This window comes from Enhydra lutris, unplaced genomic scaffold (assembly GCF_002288905.1).
Source record: "Enhydra lutris kenyoni isolate GAN:26980312 unplaced genomic scaffold, ASM228890v2 scaffoldscaffold4, whole genome shotgun sequence".
In the NCBI taxonomy this organism is placed as follows: domain Eukaryota; kingdom Metazoa; phylum Chordata; class Mammalia; order Carnivora; family Mustelidae; genus Enhydra; species Enhydra lutris.
In genome coordinates this window covers 8,643,681-8,663,024 of record NW_019154088.1, presented here as the reverse complement: position 1 = coordinate 8,663,024, position 19,344 = coordinate 8,643,681, and the positions used below count along the sequence as shown (strand labels likewise).

Sequence of the window (19,344 nt, the reverse complement as noted above, 5' to 3'; positions counted from 1 at the left end):
TTTTTTTTTTTTTGCTTCTTCCTGTTGCAACATTTGCTAAAGTTGAGGAAATAGAAAATGTTATTTGACATGTAATCCTGAAAGATGTTTCACTGTTAGGTACAGAGGTTTGCAGAGTCCCGATGATGGCCAAGTAGTCTACTTGATGTCAGACTACTCAATACACTGGTTGAGGGCAGGAAACTGGGAATTTTTTATGTATGCTAGGCATAAACACAGAAATCTTATTGACTATTGGCTCATTTTCAAAAACTATAGATGTATGCTATAAAAGCATGGATTTTTGGATTGAGGAATAAACAAGAAGTTGCTTTGAAGGTCATTGCTAACCTGTCCAACATTCCCAAATAAATCTGGGGAATTCCTCTTGCCTCTTATGTTTTACGGACTACTTAAAATTTAAAGATTTTTATTTATTTATTTATTTATTTGACAGAGATCACAAGTAGGCAGAGAGGCAGGCAGAGAGAGAGGAGGAAGCAGGCTCCCTGCCGAGCAGAGAGCCTGATGCGGGACTCGATCCCGGGACCCTGAGATCATGATCTGAGCCAAAGGCAGAGGCTTAACCCACTGAGCCACCCAGGCGCCCCTACTTTAAAGTTTATATTTATATTTCTTTATTTTTCTTCGTTAAGTCTCTTGTGTAGTCAAGGCTTCTTTCGTTTCATGGCAATATTCTAAAATGGTAAAAACAATTTGGCCAAAAGACTTTTTTCCTTCCTTCTCGTACTGCCTGGCAAATGACCCATCTGATGACAGAAAAATAGCAATGACCTTTTGAAAAGCATAGCTTTTGTTTGAAAACATGGGGCACATTGGCTTTATTTAGGCAGGTTTGTATTTTCCTGTTTAGCTAGCTTCAAAGACCCCTGTTGGCTCAGTCAACACCACAGATATTTTTCTAAGGTTGAACTTAGAATCCTTCGCAGTCAATTAGTCAAATCAACAAATATCTGTTGACCTCAAGCACAATTCTCTTCTGGTGGCTTCTTGGGTATTCCCGTGCATATCACAGAGAGCTTTTCCTTAACTGAATTTTACTTTTACTGAATAAAAGCATTCCTATATGCCTCAGAAACACAGAAACCATATGGCCGGTCAGATAATCTGCTCAAACATTACTACCATAGGAAATCAAGATATTTCCTGAGGATCATGAAAACAGATAGTACTGGTTGGCACTTTGATGTGACAGCAGAACCTCTCTTGGTACCACAAGAGCTTCTTGAATATGGTGCCAGTGAGAAATTTTTGTCAGAATCAGTGATTACCTTTTTTTGCTCCCTCATGGCCTTTCTTTCCTTGCATACTGTCCTTCAAATATTTGAACTATATGGTTATGCTATCAGATCACGACTGAGGAAGGATGTTACATATCCTTGGGTTCAGCTGTAGAGAATTACACACGCTTAAGCTATGAGAGTTGGAAGAAAGTTCTTTCAGAAGAAATTGAGACCCAGAAAGAGAAAGTGACTTGCTTAAAAGTATATAACTGGTTACACCAGTAGAACTGGGGCTAACATCTAAGCGTTGGGCCAGTACCTTTGGGTACAGAGAGTCACATTGTCAGAGCAGAACAGAAATAGTCTTGGTAGAATAATATTTCTGTTTTCCTAAAAATAAAATATTACTCCTGCTTATGAAATAAATACATGTGTATTATAGAAAATTTAGGAAATACAAAAACATCTAAGAAAAATAAGATGAAAGAGTCAAGATTTTTACCGTCAAGTTGAATTTCCTTCCAGTCTACTTCTCTACAAATACACACACACACACACACACACACACACACTCACACACACACACACACACACACACACACACACACAGTCTACCAGTTAGAGTTTTGGGCGAGAAAGAGAAAAACACCTAGCTTGGATTTTGAAGATAAGTAAATGAAGGAACTATTAATAGATTTAAAGGAACCAGTAAGGGATGTTGGGACACCTAGGGACTAGCAACATTGAGTAGGGGGAAGAAGTGTATTGGAGCTCAGGGAAAGCTGGAGCTGTGGGAGAAGAACCAGCCATCCAAAATTGTAATCATAGAAGGTGTGGGCAAAGATTTACCAACCTTTCCCCCTTTGGCATGAGAATTTGAATGGTAGTTAACTTCCTTACTGTTTCCCTGGCAGTCTGATGAAGGTTGGAATGTTGCCAAGGGTTAAGAAGCAACTTTGCCTATGCTAAAAATGACCCCAGGACTGGGAGAATTATGAAGACCTGGTGGGGAAGCCATACCTTGGGTCTGTCTAAGTGCAGTGATTACAGAGATTACAGAGACTGTCCCTTGCCAGGACCCTGTGGGGGAGTGCCTGTGGCATCATTTCCAGAGATGATGTTCTTATGAGATAAGAAGCTTTTAAACCAGGGTAGCTTCCTTGCCCCTTGCACCTGAACTGCCATGGCATGGCCTGTAACAGAAACTCCCGCTGAGGAGGGAGTCCTGACACTGCCCTGCTGTGTTTCATGTCCTATGTTCTTCTCAATAACTTCTCTCTACATGTGGCCTCTGTCTTTGAGCATGAATATTCAGTTGAATCTAAGAAAACTCTCCTGTTGGGCACCTGATGGGATATGTTGCTGCCAAAACCATCATGGCAAAATAGGGAGTAGAGGGGCGCCTGAGTGGTTCAGTGGATTAAGCTGCTGCCTTCGGCTCAGGTCATGATCCCAGGGTCCTGAGATCAAGCCCCACATCGGGCTCTCTGCTTAGCGGGGAGCCTGCTTCCCCCTCTCTCTCTTCCTGACTCTGCCTACTTGTGATCTCTCTCTGTGTCAGATAAATAAATAAAATTAAAAAAAAAATAGGGAGGAGAATGGGAAAATACTGCCAGCTCTCTCTTCTCCCGCCCTCCAGTCTCTTGCCACATTGATTAAACCTAACCACAAAACAGAGGTCAAGGGGAAAGAGTCCCATTGTCCTAGCTTGTGTCAGGTGCTTCCTATAGTTTGTTAGTTTATCATTCTCCTGTTGATGGACATTCACCTGTTATGCATAAAGCTGCTATGAACATGTGTGCACGGGGCTTTAGTCATGTTTCCATTTCTCCTGGATAGATTCATGGGAGTGGAATTGGTGGGTCCTAGGATAGACAGCGTCGAACTTTTCAAGAAACCACCAAACAATTTTCCAGAGTGGTTGTACCATCACATACTTCCACTAATAACACCTGAGAATTCCTTTTGGTCCACACCTTTATAATATTTGGTGTTAACAATTGTTTTCATCTGGGCCATTTTAGTGGCTGTGTAGTGATATCTTGTGATTTTAATTTACATTTCCCTGATGACTTACTGATGTTAGGACTTCTTCATGTGCTTGTTTGTCATTCACATATCTTTTATGAAGTATCTATTCAAGTTATTTTTTTTTCAAGTCATTTTTAAAGCTAGATTTTTTTTAATATTTCTTATTTATTATTGAATTGTGTGAGTCCCTTACATATTATGAATACAAGTCCTTTGACAGATTTGTGTGTTTTAATATTTTACTTTCAGTCTGTGGATTGCCTTAATGGTGGCTTTGAATAAGCAAAATTTAATATATTGATGAAGTCTGATTTAGAAATGGTTTTCTTTCTATGTCTTTTCTTTACCTACTCAAAGATTAAAAAAAATCATAGTTGTGAATTATTAAAATGCCATCCCTTTTAAAAAAATGATTTCCATTTTGAAATGAAATCCAGTTTGTATGCTTTTCATTTCCCTACATTTTATTGACTGAATGTTTGTGTCCACTCAAAATTCATATGTTGAAATCTAATCCCCAGTGTGATGGTATTTGGAGGTCACGACTTTGGGATGTGATTAGATCATGATGGTAGGGCCCTCATGAACGGGATTAGTGCCCTTTTAAAAAAGACCCAGAAAGCTCCTTTGTCCTTTTTGCCATGTGAGGAGCCAGCAAAGAAGATGGTCATCTAGGAGCCAAGAAGCAACCCCTTACCAGACACCAAGTCTGCCAGTGCATTGATCTTGGATTCCCAAGCTCCCAGAACTACATTTTTTGTTTAGAAGCCACTCAGGATGTGGGCTTCTGTGTGTCTCTACTGTGGATCCTATTTCATAGTAGGGACATGTCTGTGAAAGTTCATGAGATCCTGGATGCTTAAAGATGCACAGGGACCTTCATACCATCTTTTCCACATGTCTCCCTAACATTAGGTTTCCTTCTTAAAAATATTCCTGATAATTAATTTACCCTCTGGATGCTTATAGGCATCGAAGCTACCAGAAATGAGTCACCTTTTGGGGAATACAAAATGTAAAAAATCGCTTCTTGAAATTAATAGTTTCTTCCAGTAGAATTTTACACAATATAAATTTCATTGAAACATTAGTGTGATCAGAGTTCTGAGAACCAAATCACAGTTGACTTTTGAACAATGTGGGGGTGAGGGGCACTGACCCCTCCCTCCATGAAGTTGAAAAACCTCTGTGTTACTTTCAACTTCCTGGAAACTTAACTGCTGATAGCTCACTGTTGACTGGAAGCCTTCTCAATAATATAAAGAATTGATTAACACACATTTTAAATGCTCTATCTATCATGTACTGCATTCTTACAATAAAGTAAGGTGGAGGAAAGGAAATCATAAGGAAGAGAAAATATGTTTATAGGTCTTGTACTCTATTTGTTGAAAAATAATCTGCATGAAAGTGGACTGAGCAGCTCATACTCATGCTGTTCAAGGCTCAGCTGTACAGTCCATGGACTAGGGTCCATCCGGCTTCAGGAGTATAGTGATTGGGATCAGTCATGATTCCAGTCTGAGCAGCAGAAGATGGTTAATACAATGAGGAACAGGTGTTGTGATCAAGAGACCATCTTCCCTTCTTAAGCATGTCAGGGAACATTTCACCGGGGAAATACACCTGTGCTCAGACAGAGTAGGACTGTTCATGAGGAGCTGGAAGAAAGAGGCATGGAGAGGTGGAGAATGAGGAGGAGTGAATATTGCCATGCCTTTGGGTGTGAGACCCCAGCAGTGGGAGAGGAGACTGAGGAGCTAGCCCAGGCACAGCCCAGGATTGGGTGAGGACTTTGCACCTTGCTCCGTGGCTTCTCTGCAGAGGCTGGAGTGCATGGGGAGACTGGTGGTACCCAGGTCAGTGAAGAGGCTTGAGCAGTTGCTTAAGGTGACAGTTTTCAAATTTTCAAGTAGTTGTGCTTCAGGCTGTTAGTCCCTACAGTAGAATTTTGTCCAGTGTGGGGGTAGGACCTTTGAAGATTTTCCCAGGCTCTGTGGGTAAGTCTAAAGCACCCCAGGTTTTGAAAACCACTGGTTCAGAGGAATGACGAGGGAGTGAGAAGGAGAGGAGGGCCTTGATTAAGAGGTACTAGAAAGTGAGATGGTGACTCCTCTTGGTGACCAACCATCTGTAGGGCGTGAGAATGTGGGAGGATTCTGGTTTGAGCAAGTTCAAACATGACATCAGTGTCAGGCTCCTGCATGGCAACAGGGAGTAGGAGATCTATGGGAGTAAAGTGGGAGGTTTAGCTGTAGATAGAAGGCCAACTTACTGTCAAGAAATACCCATTTTTATCACCTAGAAATAACATTAACTTTGGGAGGTTATGGTTCCGTCCATTCAAATATTGCTGATAATAGTGAAATACTTTCACCTTGTCGTTCATATTCTTTTCAAAGGGTGTATTTCACTCACATTTGTTAGGCACTAAGATTTGTTGCATGCCAGTGACGTAGTGTGATGACTTTTAGGCTAGATGTTATTATTGTCTGCAGACATGGAACTGAAGCTCAGAGAGGTTAGTTGATTTCCCTAAGGTCATTTTAGTCAGGAACCAGGTAGAGCCAGGATTCAAAACTCCTGACTTTGCCAAGGCCAGTTTGCCCTTGAACCTCGGTCTCTCATAGCCAGAATGGTGGGATTTTTTTCCCTGTCATTTATATATGGTAAATGTGGCATCCAGGCAAAGTGTGATTTGCCCAAGAACTTAAGCTGGTAAGTACAGAACGGGGGTGAGAGTCCAGGTGCTGCTTCCCAGCCACTGCTCTTTTCACTCGAACTTCTTGCTTTCCAGATGACTGAGTTTATTTTCCTACTTGTTTCATGTACAGTTGGACCTTTCCCTCTCAAATGGGAAGAGTTAAGAGAATTATGAATGTCATTTTGAAGGACAGAAACACCATTTGAGAAGCAAAACTAACTTTCAAAGCTCATTTGTTTTGGAGCAATGTATGACGATACATTTTCAGCCTGTGCATGAATTTTTTTTTTTTTTAATTAGGAACCTGACTTTCATGATGATGATAGAAACATGGAAATAACTCCAGGAGAAAAGGTGCTTCGGAATACCAAAGAGCAACGGGATCAGCAAAACCGGCTGAGGGAGATTGATGACAGACTGAGGAAACTGAAGGAAAATGTGGTAAGTCTTTTTAATTTCAATTTTAATTGTCGCCAGCAATTGTCTTAAAAAAAGCTTCCAGTTTCCTTGGACTGTTTTATGACTGGTTTTATATTTGTTAAGTCTGTCAAGAAAACTGACATGGGAATTTGTCACAATTTGAGTAAAAATATGATTCATAGAACTTAATGTAATATTATACATACTTTATGTGATGTAATAAACCTGTGAAATACTACGTGAGGTCAGAATAATGATCCACACACCTAATATTCTGTACCTGATGGTGACATGTTTTTTTTTTTTTAAGATTTTATTTATTTATTTGACAGAGAGAGATCATAAGCAGACAGAGAGGCAGGCAGAGACAGAGAGAGAGAGGGAAGCAGGCTCCCTGTCAAGCAGAGAGCCCGATGCGGGGCTCGATCCCAGGACCCTGAGATCATGACCTGAGCTGAAGGCAGCGGCTTAACCCACTGAGCCACCCAGGCACCCCGACATGTTTTTTTTAATGGAAAAAAATTGGTAGTCATTCTCCATGAAATCATCTTTATATATTGGACGTACAGCTTAAATTCTCCCACTTTTTGTTCGTAATTCATAATATATTGTTACTCAATTTAAATATGTTCTAAATCCTTCTTGTGCCTATCTCATGTTTTAAGAGCTTGTCATGTAAAAACATTATTGCTGATGAGAGAAAACTCTTAAATCAACTAAATTGTGAGCTGGTTGATATTCTGATCCTATCAGAAAGTCTCCATAATGTTATGATTTTCCAGCTACCCAGAGGATGCTTCCAGCTGAATCCTTGGCTTTTACCTAAAATGAAACATGACAAGGCTCAACTTATGACTCTCTCTACATCCTCTCTCGCAGGGCTGGTCTTGTCACAAATGCCAGCAGCACCTCCTTTCTGTCTCCTACTAAATCCTGTTATCTTGGGTGATCTTCAAGCCTCATTAAGTTTTAACCACTATGGCTAATTTGCTGTCATATCTTGCCAGCGTTCTTTATGACTCTGAAAATCTCTCTTTTGTCATGGCGCGTATCACCCTTCTGTCAGCATTGTCACCTCCTGTCTAGCCACTTAAACCTGGTCAGTCGCTTCTCTCATTATTCCATTTTATATGCTGTTGCATCGGTGTAAGCATCAGGTAAGTGATTTTGATTAAATTCTGATCTCCTTAGAGCTCTCCCAGAGCGTGCACTGATCCCGATGGAGATTTCCCCCCCTCTGCTCATGTGCAGCTGAATTGCTCTGAACCATTCGCCAGCCATGGACAGCAGCCCTGACTCGGAGCCTAGAGGGTAGGCAGGTTACCTCGTAAGGGCCAGATAGCAGATCGAAGGGGACTGAATGCATTGTGCTTCTCTTTAACATTCATTTTTATTTACTTTTCATGGGAAATGAAATGAGAATTATATCAGGGACTCCTCCATTTTTATCTTCTGAGGGATTTTTTTCTCCTTGGGGCTATTGATACAGGGAAGAAGTAGAGGAAGTAAGAATGGTTAGGGAGTGTAAAGAGGCTCTTGGCCAATAGTTGTGGTGGTAGTGATGGGGCACTGCCAACTTGGTAAATACGGTGTTTGTGGCTTGACTGGTTTTGAAAACCCTGGGCACTTCTCATCCCGTACCTGCCAATCCAAGGCAGGCAAAGCCTGTCATTCTCCATATTTCAGCTCTCCTGATTTCTGACCATTTGTCATATGCCTTGGACATATATCCATTATTTTCTGCTATGTCTCTACTCTTATGTAATTCTGGATGCAAAATCTGGATCCTTTAGGAAATCTTACATTTTTTTTCCAGTGTCATGTGAAAGTTGGCTAGACTCACAGAGATATGGTAAATATCAAAAGTTGGTTGTTACCTAAGCGGAAAAGAATAATACGCGTAAGTAGAGAAGAGCAAGTACTATGTGCCTACGGTAGCAGGCGCTGGTCCAAGTATATTATAACTTACTATGTAGTCTTTATTAGCACTCTTGAGGTCAATATTACTATCCTCGCTTTCCACATGAGGAAATAGAAGTTGAATAAATTACTCAAGCATATGTAGCTACTAAGTGGAAGAGACAGGATCCAAATGATCATCTTTTTTTTAAAAAGATTTATTTATTTATTTGACAGAGATCACAAGTAGGCAGAGAGGCAGGCAGAGAGAGAAGGGGAAGCAGGCTCCCCCCTGAGCAGAGAGCCTGACATGGGGCTTGATCCCAGGACCCTGAGACCATGACCTGAGCTGAAGGCAGAGGTTCAACCCACTGAGCCACCCAGTCACCCCTAAATGATCATCTTTTATCAACTATCTTGTTTTACAGTCAACATTTGGAGAAACTGGTATGATAAAGGTGTATGAGTATTGATGTGTATCATCTTTATGTTTTAATTGCTGCGTCTCATGATACCCTGTGGATCACATTGCGTACCACGTGTGTGAACTTTTTAGGGAAGATACTACTCTGTAAGGCCCAGTGTACCTCATAGATTTCTAGGTACTTTGTGGATGGGGAATCTGGAGACCTGAGTCCTTGTTTCAAGGTTGTCAGTGACCTGATCTGTCAACTTGATAAATCACTTTTTCCTCTTAGAGTCTTGATTTTCTTACTTTAAAATCAAGGGAGTAGGGCTAGAGGGCCTTTGTCCTTTTGCCTGTGATTGCTGGCATATTTTTTGGCAAAAAATGATGTTATTGGTAGTATCTAAAGTTTAGTATGTATGCTTGACAATTGGTATTAATTGGTTTAAATATTCTATTGAAAGTTACTTTTGGAAGTTCAGTAAAACTTTTTAGGAGAATGTGAGATTGTCTTCTGTGTATAGACAAAAGTTAGCCCGCTACCTATAGACCAAAGAGTATGTTTTCTGAACGATACCTTCTAGAAATGGCTAATTTTGCAGTTTTGTCTTATTCTTCTTATTATGAGAGAATATTGTTTCAAGATCACTGGGTAAAAGCAATAATTTCTGGCCATGAACTGGTAATTTAGGGATAAAATTCATACTCAGTTTTAGGGATGCACTGGGCAAGGAGTGAAGGAAGGGGCAGCGTAGGAGCCCTGGGGATAGTCCTGGAACCACCTGAATCCCAGGATTGATTTGCCCATAAAAGTTGGAAAAGTGACTTAATTCTGAGGCTGTGAATGCATGTGTGCCTTGGTCAAGATTGACTGAGGCAGTGGGATCCAGTTAGTCTGGTTAGTCTGAAGGGGGTAGTGGTATTGGTGTCTTTAAAACCAGCTGTCAGGAGCTGGGGAAGGCGGGCACAGTGGGATGAGGTTGAGGCTCGCAAGCGTAGTATGAACTTTAGTGGGCAGACAGGAGTCCCAAATAACAGCGGTGTAAGTAGAGGAAGGATGAGCCATGGCTGCTGGAAGCAGCATATGTGGAACAAATCTTCAGAATTCGCTCGCTATGAGTCAGCGATGGTATGGAGCCGATATGCTGCCTGTATGGGAGAGGCGAGCAAAACGGATCTTATGGATAGTAGAGGACAAGAATGAGGAAGAGATTTAAAAGCAGGTCCTGTGAAGGATTGTTGGTGGGACTGAGTGTATTTATTTAGCTTGGTAAAGAAGAGGGGTGTGTGTGTGTGTTGTGGGGAACGAGGGGATGGTTTAGTAGAAAACCACACAACATCCCTCTCCCAAAGATATCTAAAGGACTACTATTTGAAGTATTAGTCTAAATATTTCACAGCTTCGCTAAAAAACATGGTGATCGGGGGTCCATGAAGAGAGAGATTTCTGGTAAGTATTAAGGAAGAGTTAGCATGATTCAGGATTGGTCTCTGGGATTGATCTGTCTGGGGCAATGTTTTCGAGGCTGGAGTGAGTAGAGAGGGTTTCAGTATACAAAGGGTGGCTGGATGGTTTGGTCCAGCACAAGCAGGAAGCTTGCGTTTGGCAAATGGAGGAGGCGCTGTGCTTTGAGCTCTTTGTCCCACATGGTGGGGAGGATTTGTGCTCAGTCACTCATCTCTTGCCTGGTTGGTTCCCGTGGGCTGAGGAGCACTGCTGTGACCATGGATAAAAGCGTTCTTCTATCAGGCTAACTACTCGAATGGAGATAATTTGAGATGATAGAATCAAGAGAAAATGAAAATAGCTGTATTCATAGAATAAGCAACACAAGACAGACCCTGCAGATGACCTCTCCGTCGTTTGTGTATGATGGGCTCTGGTCCCTGTCCCCTGATTTACCTGTCTAGCTCAGAGAGTCACTTTCTGCTGTTTTAGGTGCTCTACAGGCCTCTCTGCCCCTTCACTCTTTGAAACCCACTCTGCTTTTATTTCCTCCCTGGGTTCTAGTTCTGCTCTGTAAGCTTCTGTACATGGGACGTAGTGGTTAAGAACCGGACACTGAAGCAGCCTGTTTGGGTTTGAATCTCAAACTCTGCACTTCCTAGCTGTGTGACCTTGGACAGGTCTCTTGACCTCTCTGCTTTAGTTCCTTGATCAGTAGAATGGGATAGTTGTAATGAATACCTACCTTATAGGCTGTTACGAAGATTAAATTCATCTTAATTAATGTAAAGTGCTTCAAACAGGGTTTGGCATATTTTGAGCGCTATACAAATGTTTATTATTAGTATCGTTACTCTTATTATTAACATTACTAAGGTGGCATTTACATATGCTTGTTTCTATGGTAATGAGGAGGGGTATAGCAGAAAGGATGAGATTGAAGATAGCGGCGTACAACTTAGAGAAGGATCAAGATGCCCCTTTTCTGATTGAGGATGAAAGGAGAGAAGGATGGGCCTAGAAAGGCAGGTTTGGAGCTGAAGAATAAGTGAGAGAGGTCATGCTTGCATGTTCTCTATCTAGTCTGTGAATTAGAGATGAAAGCATATGACTGGAATGAGAGGGCAGAGTAGGGATGGGACCTTGAAGCAGGGTGGGGAAGGATTGAAATAGATGGTGTGAGGAGGAGAGGAGAGCAATGGTGAACTGGGAAGACAGCCCTGCTGAGGTTGGAACCCTAGCTAGGATAGGGAGCCAGCCCGTGGGGCTTGGGGTCATCTCTGACAGCCCTCGGCAGTCCAGCAAGAGCGGAAGAAATGGGTCCGGAGCTGAGGCAGGGGTGAGGAGAGGTTGAGTGATTGCAATGAAAGACCAGGGAAGCAAGGGAGTTGGTGGTGCCTGTGAGACCATACCGGAAATGGGGAAAGGAGACAAATGTAATATGGCTGCCTCAGGTAACGGTGGGGATCTCTTTGCCCTTCTTCAACCTGGTTTCATAACTTAATATTGTAAACATAGACAAGAATGGCAGACAGCTACCAGAAGAATGAGGTAGATCTATATATCTTGGAAAGATGTCTGTGATACAGTATTGAGGAAAAAGAGCCTGTTGCTTAAGACAATAGTATGATTCCATTTTTATTTAAAAAATCATAGAAAAGTTCTGGGATAATATATAACAAATGCTAAGCAGTGATTACTTTTAGTAGAGATGGGATGGATGGGGCGGTGATAAAAGGAAATTCACTTTTTATAACAGACTATTTAAAGGGAAAAGTGTGTTGGGATTATGGATGTTTTTTATACCTTTTCTCATACTTTTCTCTATATCTAGACTTTCCATAATGTACATGTGTTGCATTTGTAAATAGAAACAATATTTCAAAATATGTAAAGCATTGATATATATGAAGGATCATTACTTATTGTCTTCATGGATTTAGGAAATTAGAGTGAGTCATCATAAAGAATTATATTCAGCCTTACCAGTACTTAAAATTCACATTCAGGGGCGCCTGGGTGGCTCAGTCAGTTAAGCATCTGCTTTTGTCTTGGGTTATGATCCCAGGGTCCTGGAATAGATCCCCACGTTGGGCTCCCTGCTCAGTGGGGAGTCTTCTCCCTTGCTTTCTGGCCCTCCCTGCTGCTTTTGCTCTCTCTTTCTCTCTCTCTGTCTCAAAAAAATAAAAATAAACAAAATTTTTTAAAAAATTAAATAAAATTCATATTCAAATAATCTTTAGGCCCTAAATACACTTATCAGACCAGCAAAAATAATGATAAGTATAATTATGTCATATTGGGAGTGGTATGGAGGTAGAGGCAGCAATATTTGAACAGTAACAAAATATTAGCTATTTTATTTATGGTGAAGAAACATTTTTTTTAATTAAAAAATTTAAAAAATTTAAAATTCCAGTGTAGTTAACATACAGTGTAATATTAGTTTCAGGTGTGCACTGTAGTGTGGAGTCACTCAGTATTCACCACAAGTGCACGCCTTAGTCCCCTTCACCTATTTCACCCATCCCCCACCCACCTCTGGTAACCACCGGTATGTTCTCTATAATTAAGAATCTGTTTCTTGGGGTGCCTGAGTGGTTCAGTCTGTTGACCATCTGCCTTCAGCTCAGGTCATGATCCTGGGGTATTGGGATCGAGCCCCGCATTAGGCTCTCTGCTCAGGGGCGAGTCTGCTTCTCCCTCTTCCTCTGTGATTTCTCTCGGGTTCACTGTCTCTCAGATAAATAAATAAAATCTTTAAAAAAAAAGAGAGGGAATCTGATTCTTGGTTTGTCTGTCTCCCTCTCCCTCTCTCTTTTTTTTCCTTTGCTTATTTGTTTTGTTTCTTAAATGCCACATATGAGTGACACCATAAGGTATTTGTCTTTCTCTGGCTGACTTATTTCACTTAGCATAATACTCTCTAGATCATCCATGTTGTTGCAGATGGCAGAATTTCATTCTTTTTTTTTTATGGCTGAATGATACTTCATTGTGTATATATACCATATCTTCTTTATCCATTCATCTATTTATACACACTTGGGTTGCTTCCATAATTTGGCTATTGTGAATAATGCTGCTACGTTTTTTTTTTTTTTTAAAGATTTTATTTATTTATTTGAGAGCGAGACAGTGAGAGAGAGCATGAGGGAGGAGAAGGTCAGAGGGAGAAGCAGACTCCCCATGGAGCTGGGAGCCCGATGTGGGACTCGATCCTGGGACCCCGGGATCATGACCTGAGCCGAAGGCAGTCGTCCAACCAACTGAGCCACCCAGGCGTCCCTGCTGCTACGTTTTTAATGTAGGGGTGCATGTGTCCATTTGAATTAGTGTTTTTTGTATTTTTGGAGTAAATACCTCATTATTGGTAGCTTGTTAAGTTGGTTATTTTTCCCCTGAAAAGCAATTGGTCAACTGTTGACCTGTGACATTATTTTTATTTTTGATCTGCACAATTCCACTTTTAGGAACATATACAAAGAAATAACAGCTAAGAGGAACCAAACTAAACAAAGTAAGAAGCAACTTAAATGCTCTCAAATAGAATGTCAAAGCAATTTATACATGGTCTTACCCATATAATACAATAGTAAGGTAATAAAAATGACAAGTACATGGATTTTGTCAACAAAGGACTTTTAGTTGGAAACGAGTGATCTAAAACAAAAAGATAAAAATTCTAGATAGATTATCAGTATCAACTATAACTATTTAATATATATAATTGTATAAAATTATATATATATCTTATATGTGTATATATATGCACACACTGACAATAATCTGAAGGGGAATAGAATATAAATGTTAATAGCTTAGTTCTAGTATTTTCCACTTTCTATTAAATTGCCTTTATCCCTGAAGAAAGTGACTGATAATTGAGGTAATTTTATTATTTCCTTGTTTTATTTATATGTAACTTAACCCTTTACTATAATGATAGCCTTCTTGAGTAATTTAAATCAATAGTAATAATTCATGTTCAACCTAATTTTTCAGAGGTATTGAGTGTTCCATTGTGATAATAAGACTAAGGGGATTTTTTTTTTTTTCAAATAAAGAACATCTTTAACTTCTAGAATTAGGTAAAAATGCTTTTAGTGAAGTTGCATAATAATTCTAGCTTTCACAAATCAGAAGAATTCAATTTTAGTTTTTGCATTTTCGAAGGAAGAATCAGCAATCCGATCTCATCTCATGGACTCCTTTAATGATAAAATATTCTCAAAGATGTTTTGTTAGTATTGTTAGCAAAAGTTTTCCATGGTTCCAATCATTCTAAATGCATTGACCACACTTTTTAGGTCTTTATAGTGTCTCTTTTGATTCTTAGTTTGAACTTCATTCATTTTTTCCATCATTTGAAGTCTCTACTATTTCTTCCCACATTCTTTCCCTTTTTGGTTTCCTGGAAACCACTGAGCTTGGCCTTGTTTGGTGAACTGCATTGTCATTATTGCATCAAAATGTTTAGCGCTCTAAGCCTTGTTGCTGAGCGTTGTGGATAAGAATGTGGTTCACAAAGGATGATAAATCCTTGTGTTCTGATTCTTATTTCGACATGCTCTTGCCGTTTAACCTTGTATAAGAATACATGGACCCCAATCAGAAGACTGGAGGGTTTCTTCTGCTCAGTGAATGGTGGAGGGTCTACCTTCAATTACTAAACAGGCCATAGAATCAGAATTATAGAATGTGAGAGCTGAAGGGTCCTTACAGGTCACGTGGGCCAGTCCCATGGATTAGAAACTGAAGTCTTGAATAGCCAACTGATTTTTCCAAGACTCACAGTTAGTGATAGACCTGGGCCAATCCTCAATTCTTTTGATGCTTCAGTCTGTGAGCTTTCTGTTACATTCAGCCGCTCTAAGTCACATCTGCTCAGACCAGCCAATTTTCAGCTAAGATTTAGGGCCACAGACAAATGTGGGCTTCATTCTAAAGCCTTTAAACTCTTACATTTATACATCTTTCCCAAATTTGGTGGAACTCCAAACAAACCTGACATGTTTGTGGTTAAACTGGATGATTAGTGTGTTTTGATATTCATACATTAACTAAGGCCTGAGTTGGGAAAGGAATTACGCTCTCTGTTTAGCGTCATTGTTGGGAAGTATAGAAATTATTTAATCTTTCTTTGTCGTTTGTAACAGCTTTCAGGAAGGTAGATGATAACAATGATAATATTGATAACAATGATATCATTGACATATACATTATTGGTATTTTTATAGAATTTACAGCCTTTATTTTTCCTTCTGTAGGTGTTGGCAGGGTGTGCAATAATGATGCAAAATATTTGGCTGTGAACTTTTGAGAGTGGGATTTGCACATCCACAGTGGAATAAACCTTGAAAAATCCATTCTCAAAATTATAGGCAAAAAGAAACACATTTTGAAACGAGTAAGTAGAGCACAGAATTTTCAGAAGCACATCATCTGATAAAATTTTTTGCAACTGAATGGTATCATTTAATGATTGCAAAACAGCATATAGCAGTTAGAGGTACATGGCTGGTGTTCCAGAATTGTTCTAGAGTGAGTCAGTGAGCTAGTAACCACTTTAAAGCTATCAACTATGTGTAGTATTCAAATATGTTGTAGAATAAATTGAAAGAACAATTTAGCTGTATTACTTTGGGAATAAAATATTAAAGGTAATTGAATTTTTTTCATTAACTTATTTTGTTTCAACCATCACTTTAAAAAACTTATAAATACATTAATAGATTTCAGTTTCAAATATATTTTGGAACAAGAGAGTATATATATATATATATATATATATATATGCTTTGTATTCTGTCTATATAATAAAACATTTAAAAAATTATTCAGGATATTTTCTTCTGGATTATGATTTTTAACATGTATTATAATAATGCAGACTTGATCTCATCAGAGAAGTGTAGGTATTGTGCTGTTTCTGAATGATAATGTACAAGTCTTGAATGTCATCTTAAAAATGAACATTTTGGTGGCAATCTTGTTTTAGAATATTACCCGATTTTATTTATTTATTTATATTTTTTTATTAAAGATTTTATTTATTTATTTGTCAGAAAGAGAGAGAGAGATTGATCACAAGTAGTCAGAGAGGCAGGCAGAGGCAGAGGGAGAAGCAGGCTCCCTGCTGAGCAAGGAGCCTGATAAGGGACTGGATCCCAGGACGCTGGGATCATGACCTGAGCCGAAGGCAGCCGCTTAACCAACTGAGCCACCCAGGCGTCCTTAATATTACCCGATTTTAAAATGCTTTGTTTTTTAAAATTTTTAAAAAATTTATTAACATATAATGTATTATTTGTTTCACGGGTTCAGGTCTGTGAATCATCAGTCTTACACAATTCACAGCACTCACAATAGCACATGTCCTCCCCAATATCCATAATCCAGCCACCCTATCCCTCCCACCCCCAGCAAACCTCAGTTTGTTTCCTGGGATTAAGAGTCTCTTATAGCTTGTCCCCCTCCCAAGTCCCATCTTGTTTCATTTTTCCCCTCCCTTCCCCCCACAACCCCTGCCCTGCCTCTCAAATTCCTCATATCAGAGAGATCATATGGTAAGTGTCTTTCTCTGATTGACTTATTTCGCTTAGCCTAATACCCTCTAGTTCCATCCATGTCATTGCAAATGCCAAGATTTCATTTATGATGGCTGCATAGTATTCCATCATGTATGTATGTATGTATGTATGTGTGTGTGTATATGTGTATATATATATGTATGTATATATGTATATATACATACATATATATATACCATGTCTTCTTTATCCATTCATCTGTTGATGAACATCTAGGCTCTTTCCATAGTTTGGCTATTGTAGACATTGCTGAAAAAGCTTTATTGTTGAGCAGAATCTCTAGAAGTAGATAGTAAGGCTAGTTAGATTTTAACATAACTCACCTTTCACATTCTAAATTAGTTTTCAAGGCTCATTGGTTGAGGCCCTAGATGTGGTTACATAGAATGAATGCATGCACATACATCAAGAAAGAAACAATAATATCTTATTAAAGGAAAGAAATAGAATTTTATAAAGTTAAATAAGTATTGTAAAGATTATAATATGCCACACACGCATATTTAACCAGTATAGTGTGTACTGACATAAAATTAGAATGCATAAATTATTAAAACTTATGACACTTTGGGAGGTTAAAATTAAGCCTATTATTTGGTTGTTAACATGTGGTCGTAATACTATTTAATTTCTTTTCCAATACTTGAGGTCATTTTTAGTATCATTTAGTGTAATTAATTCTTGAATAGATTCCCAGCGGGAATGATGAATTCCCAGTGGAGATGTTATTTGTATTCATAGTTTGTCTTTAATCCTTTCATTTTTTTCTTAACCAGCTACAGTCAGATTTTTTTTTTTTTAAAGATTTTATTTATTTGTCAGAGAGAGAGAGTACACACAAGCAGGCAGAGAGGCAGGCAGAGAGAGAGAGGAGGAAGCAGGCTCCCTGCCGAGCAAGGAGCCCGATGCGGGACTCGATCCCAGGACCCCAGGATCATGACCTGAGCCGAAGGCAGTGGCTTAACCCACTGAGCCACCCAGGTGTCCCAGATTTTTTTTTTTAAACAGGATTTTAAATCAGGATTCTAGATCTGCTTCTTGTTATGGTCTGAAGCTATCTCTGTCCAAAACAGGGATTATCTAAAGCAGTGATTTTAATGTGGATGGTCAAACAACTGTTTGTTATTGGTGGGGGTAAGGAACTTTTACCAGAATGTAAGTGCATGTACTCCTTACTTCATTGAGAAAAGCTTGCTTGGTGAATCAGTTGATTTAAATTCTGGCATAGCTTCTTGTTGCATAGCAGACCTGCAACAAACAGTTTGAGGACCAGCCCTGGTCGGCACGCCACACTTCGAGGAGCGCTGAGTGCAGGCCTGTTGCCGATCTCTGATGCCCATGGTTCTGAGCACCCAATCTCCTGGATCTTAGTCACCAAATGTGGCTGGCTTCTCCCTTCTTTACCTTCCCTTTGTGTCTTCTGGACCTGTGTTCTTACTAGATAGTGATGTCTTGATATCATCTCTGGGTTCTGCCCTTGTCTTTGTTTTTTAGCTCTTTGGCTCATGTATATTACACGGAACTATAGAAACCTTCATCTGTAGTTTACTGGGTCCAGAGATTATCTTTATCTATTAAATTCTTGTTCTCTACACACCTATCAGGATAGCTAGAATAAAAAGCCACAAGGAGCAAAATAAATAAAAAATTAAAAATTAAAAAGAAAACACAAAAAGTAACAAGTATTTGTGATGTGGAGAAAAAGGAACCCTTATGCTCTGTTGGTGGGAATGCAAACTGGTGCAACCACTGTGGAAAATAGTATGGAAGTTCCTCAAAGAATTAAAAATAGAACTATCATATGATCCAATAATTCTACTACTGGGTAGTTACTTAAAGAAAATGAAAACACTAATTCAAAAAGTTATATGTACCCTATATGTTTATTGCAGCATTATTTACAATAGCCAAGATATGGAAGCAACCCAAGTGTTCATCCACAGACGAATGGATAAAGAAGTTGTGGTCTATATACACAATGGAATATTACTCAGCCACGAAGAAGAATGAGCTCTTTCCATTTATGACAACATGGATGTATCTGGAATATATAATGCTAAGTGAAATAAGTCAGTCAGAGCAAGACAAATACCATATGATTTCATTCATATGTGGCATTTAAGAAACAAGACAAATGAACAAAGGAAAAAGAGACAACAAAAAGACTCTTAACTACAGAGAACAAACTGGTGGCTGTCAGAGGGGAGGTGGATGAAGGAAGGGTGAAGTAGGTTAAGGGGATTAGAGTACACGCAGCATGATGAATGCTGAGTAATGTGTAAAATCTTTGAATCACCATATTGTACACCTAAAACTAATATATTATATGGTAATTATACTTAAAAAAATTCACATTCTCAACATTCTGCCTTATTAACATGATACCATTGGCTACTGACACTAGATGCTAATGTTTTAGGAAAAAACATATATGATTCTTTAAAAACTGCCTATAAAATTTGACATGAAAGTTCGTTTTTTTTTTTTTTTTTTTACTGGAAGTTCTATTTTATTTTTTAAAAAAGATGTTATTTATTTGAAAGAGAGAGAGAGAGCACACACATGAGCAGGGAGAAGGGCAAAGGGAGAGGCAGAGTCCCCACTGAGTAGAGAGCCCGACG

At 39.3% G+C, this 19,344-nt stretch overlaps 1 protein-coding gene across 1 annotated transcript in view; it reads left to right on the top strand.

Annotated features, from left to right (window-relative positions):
- Positions 1 to 19,344, top strand: part of LOC111161884 (fibrous sheath interacting protein 1) — a 184,125-nt gene that overhangs the window by 49,980 nt on the left and 114,801 nt on the right. The window contains exon 9 of the mRNA XM_022525943.1: positions 6,259 to 6,399. Coding sequence (XP_022381651.1) covers positions 6,259 to 6,399 — 141 coding nt within the window. The remainder of the gene's footprint in view (positions 1 to 6,258; positions 6,400 to 19,344) is intronic.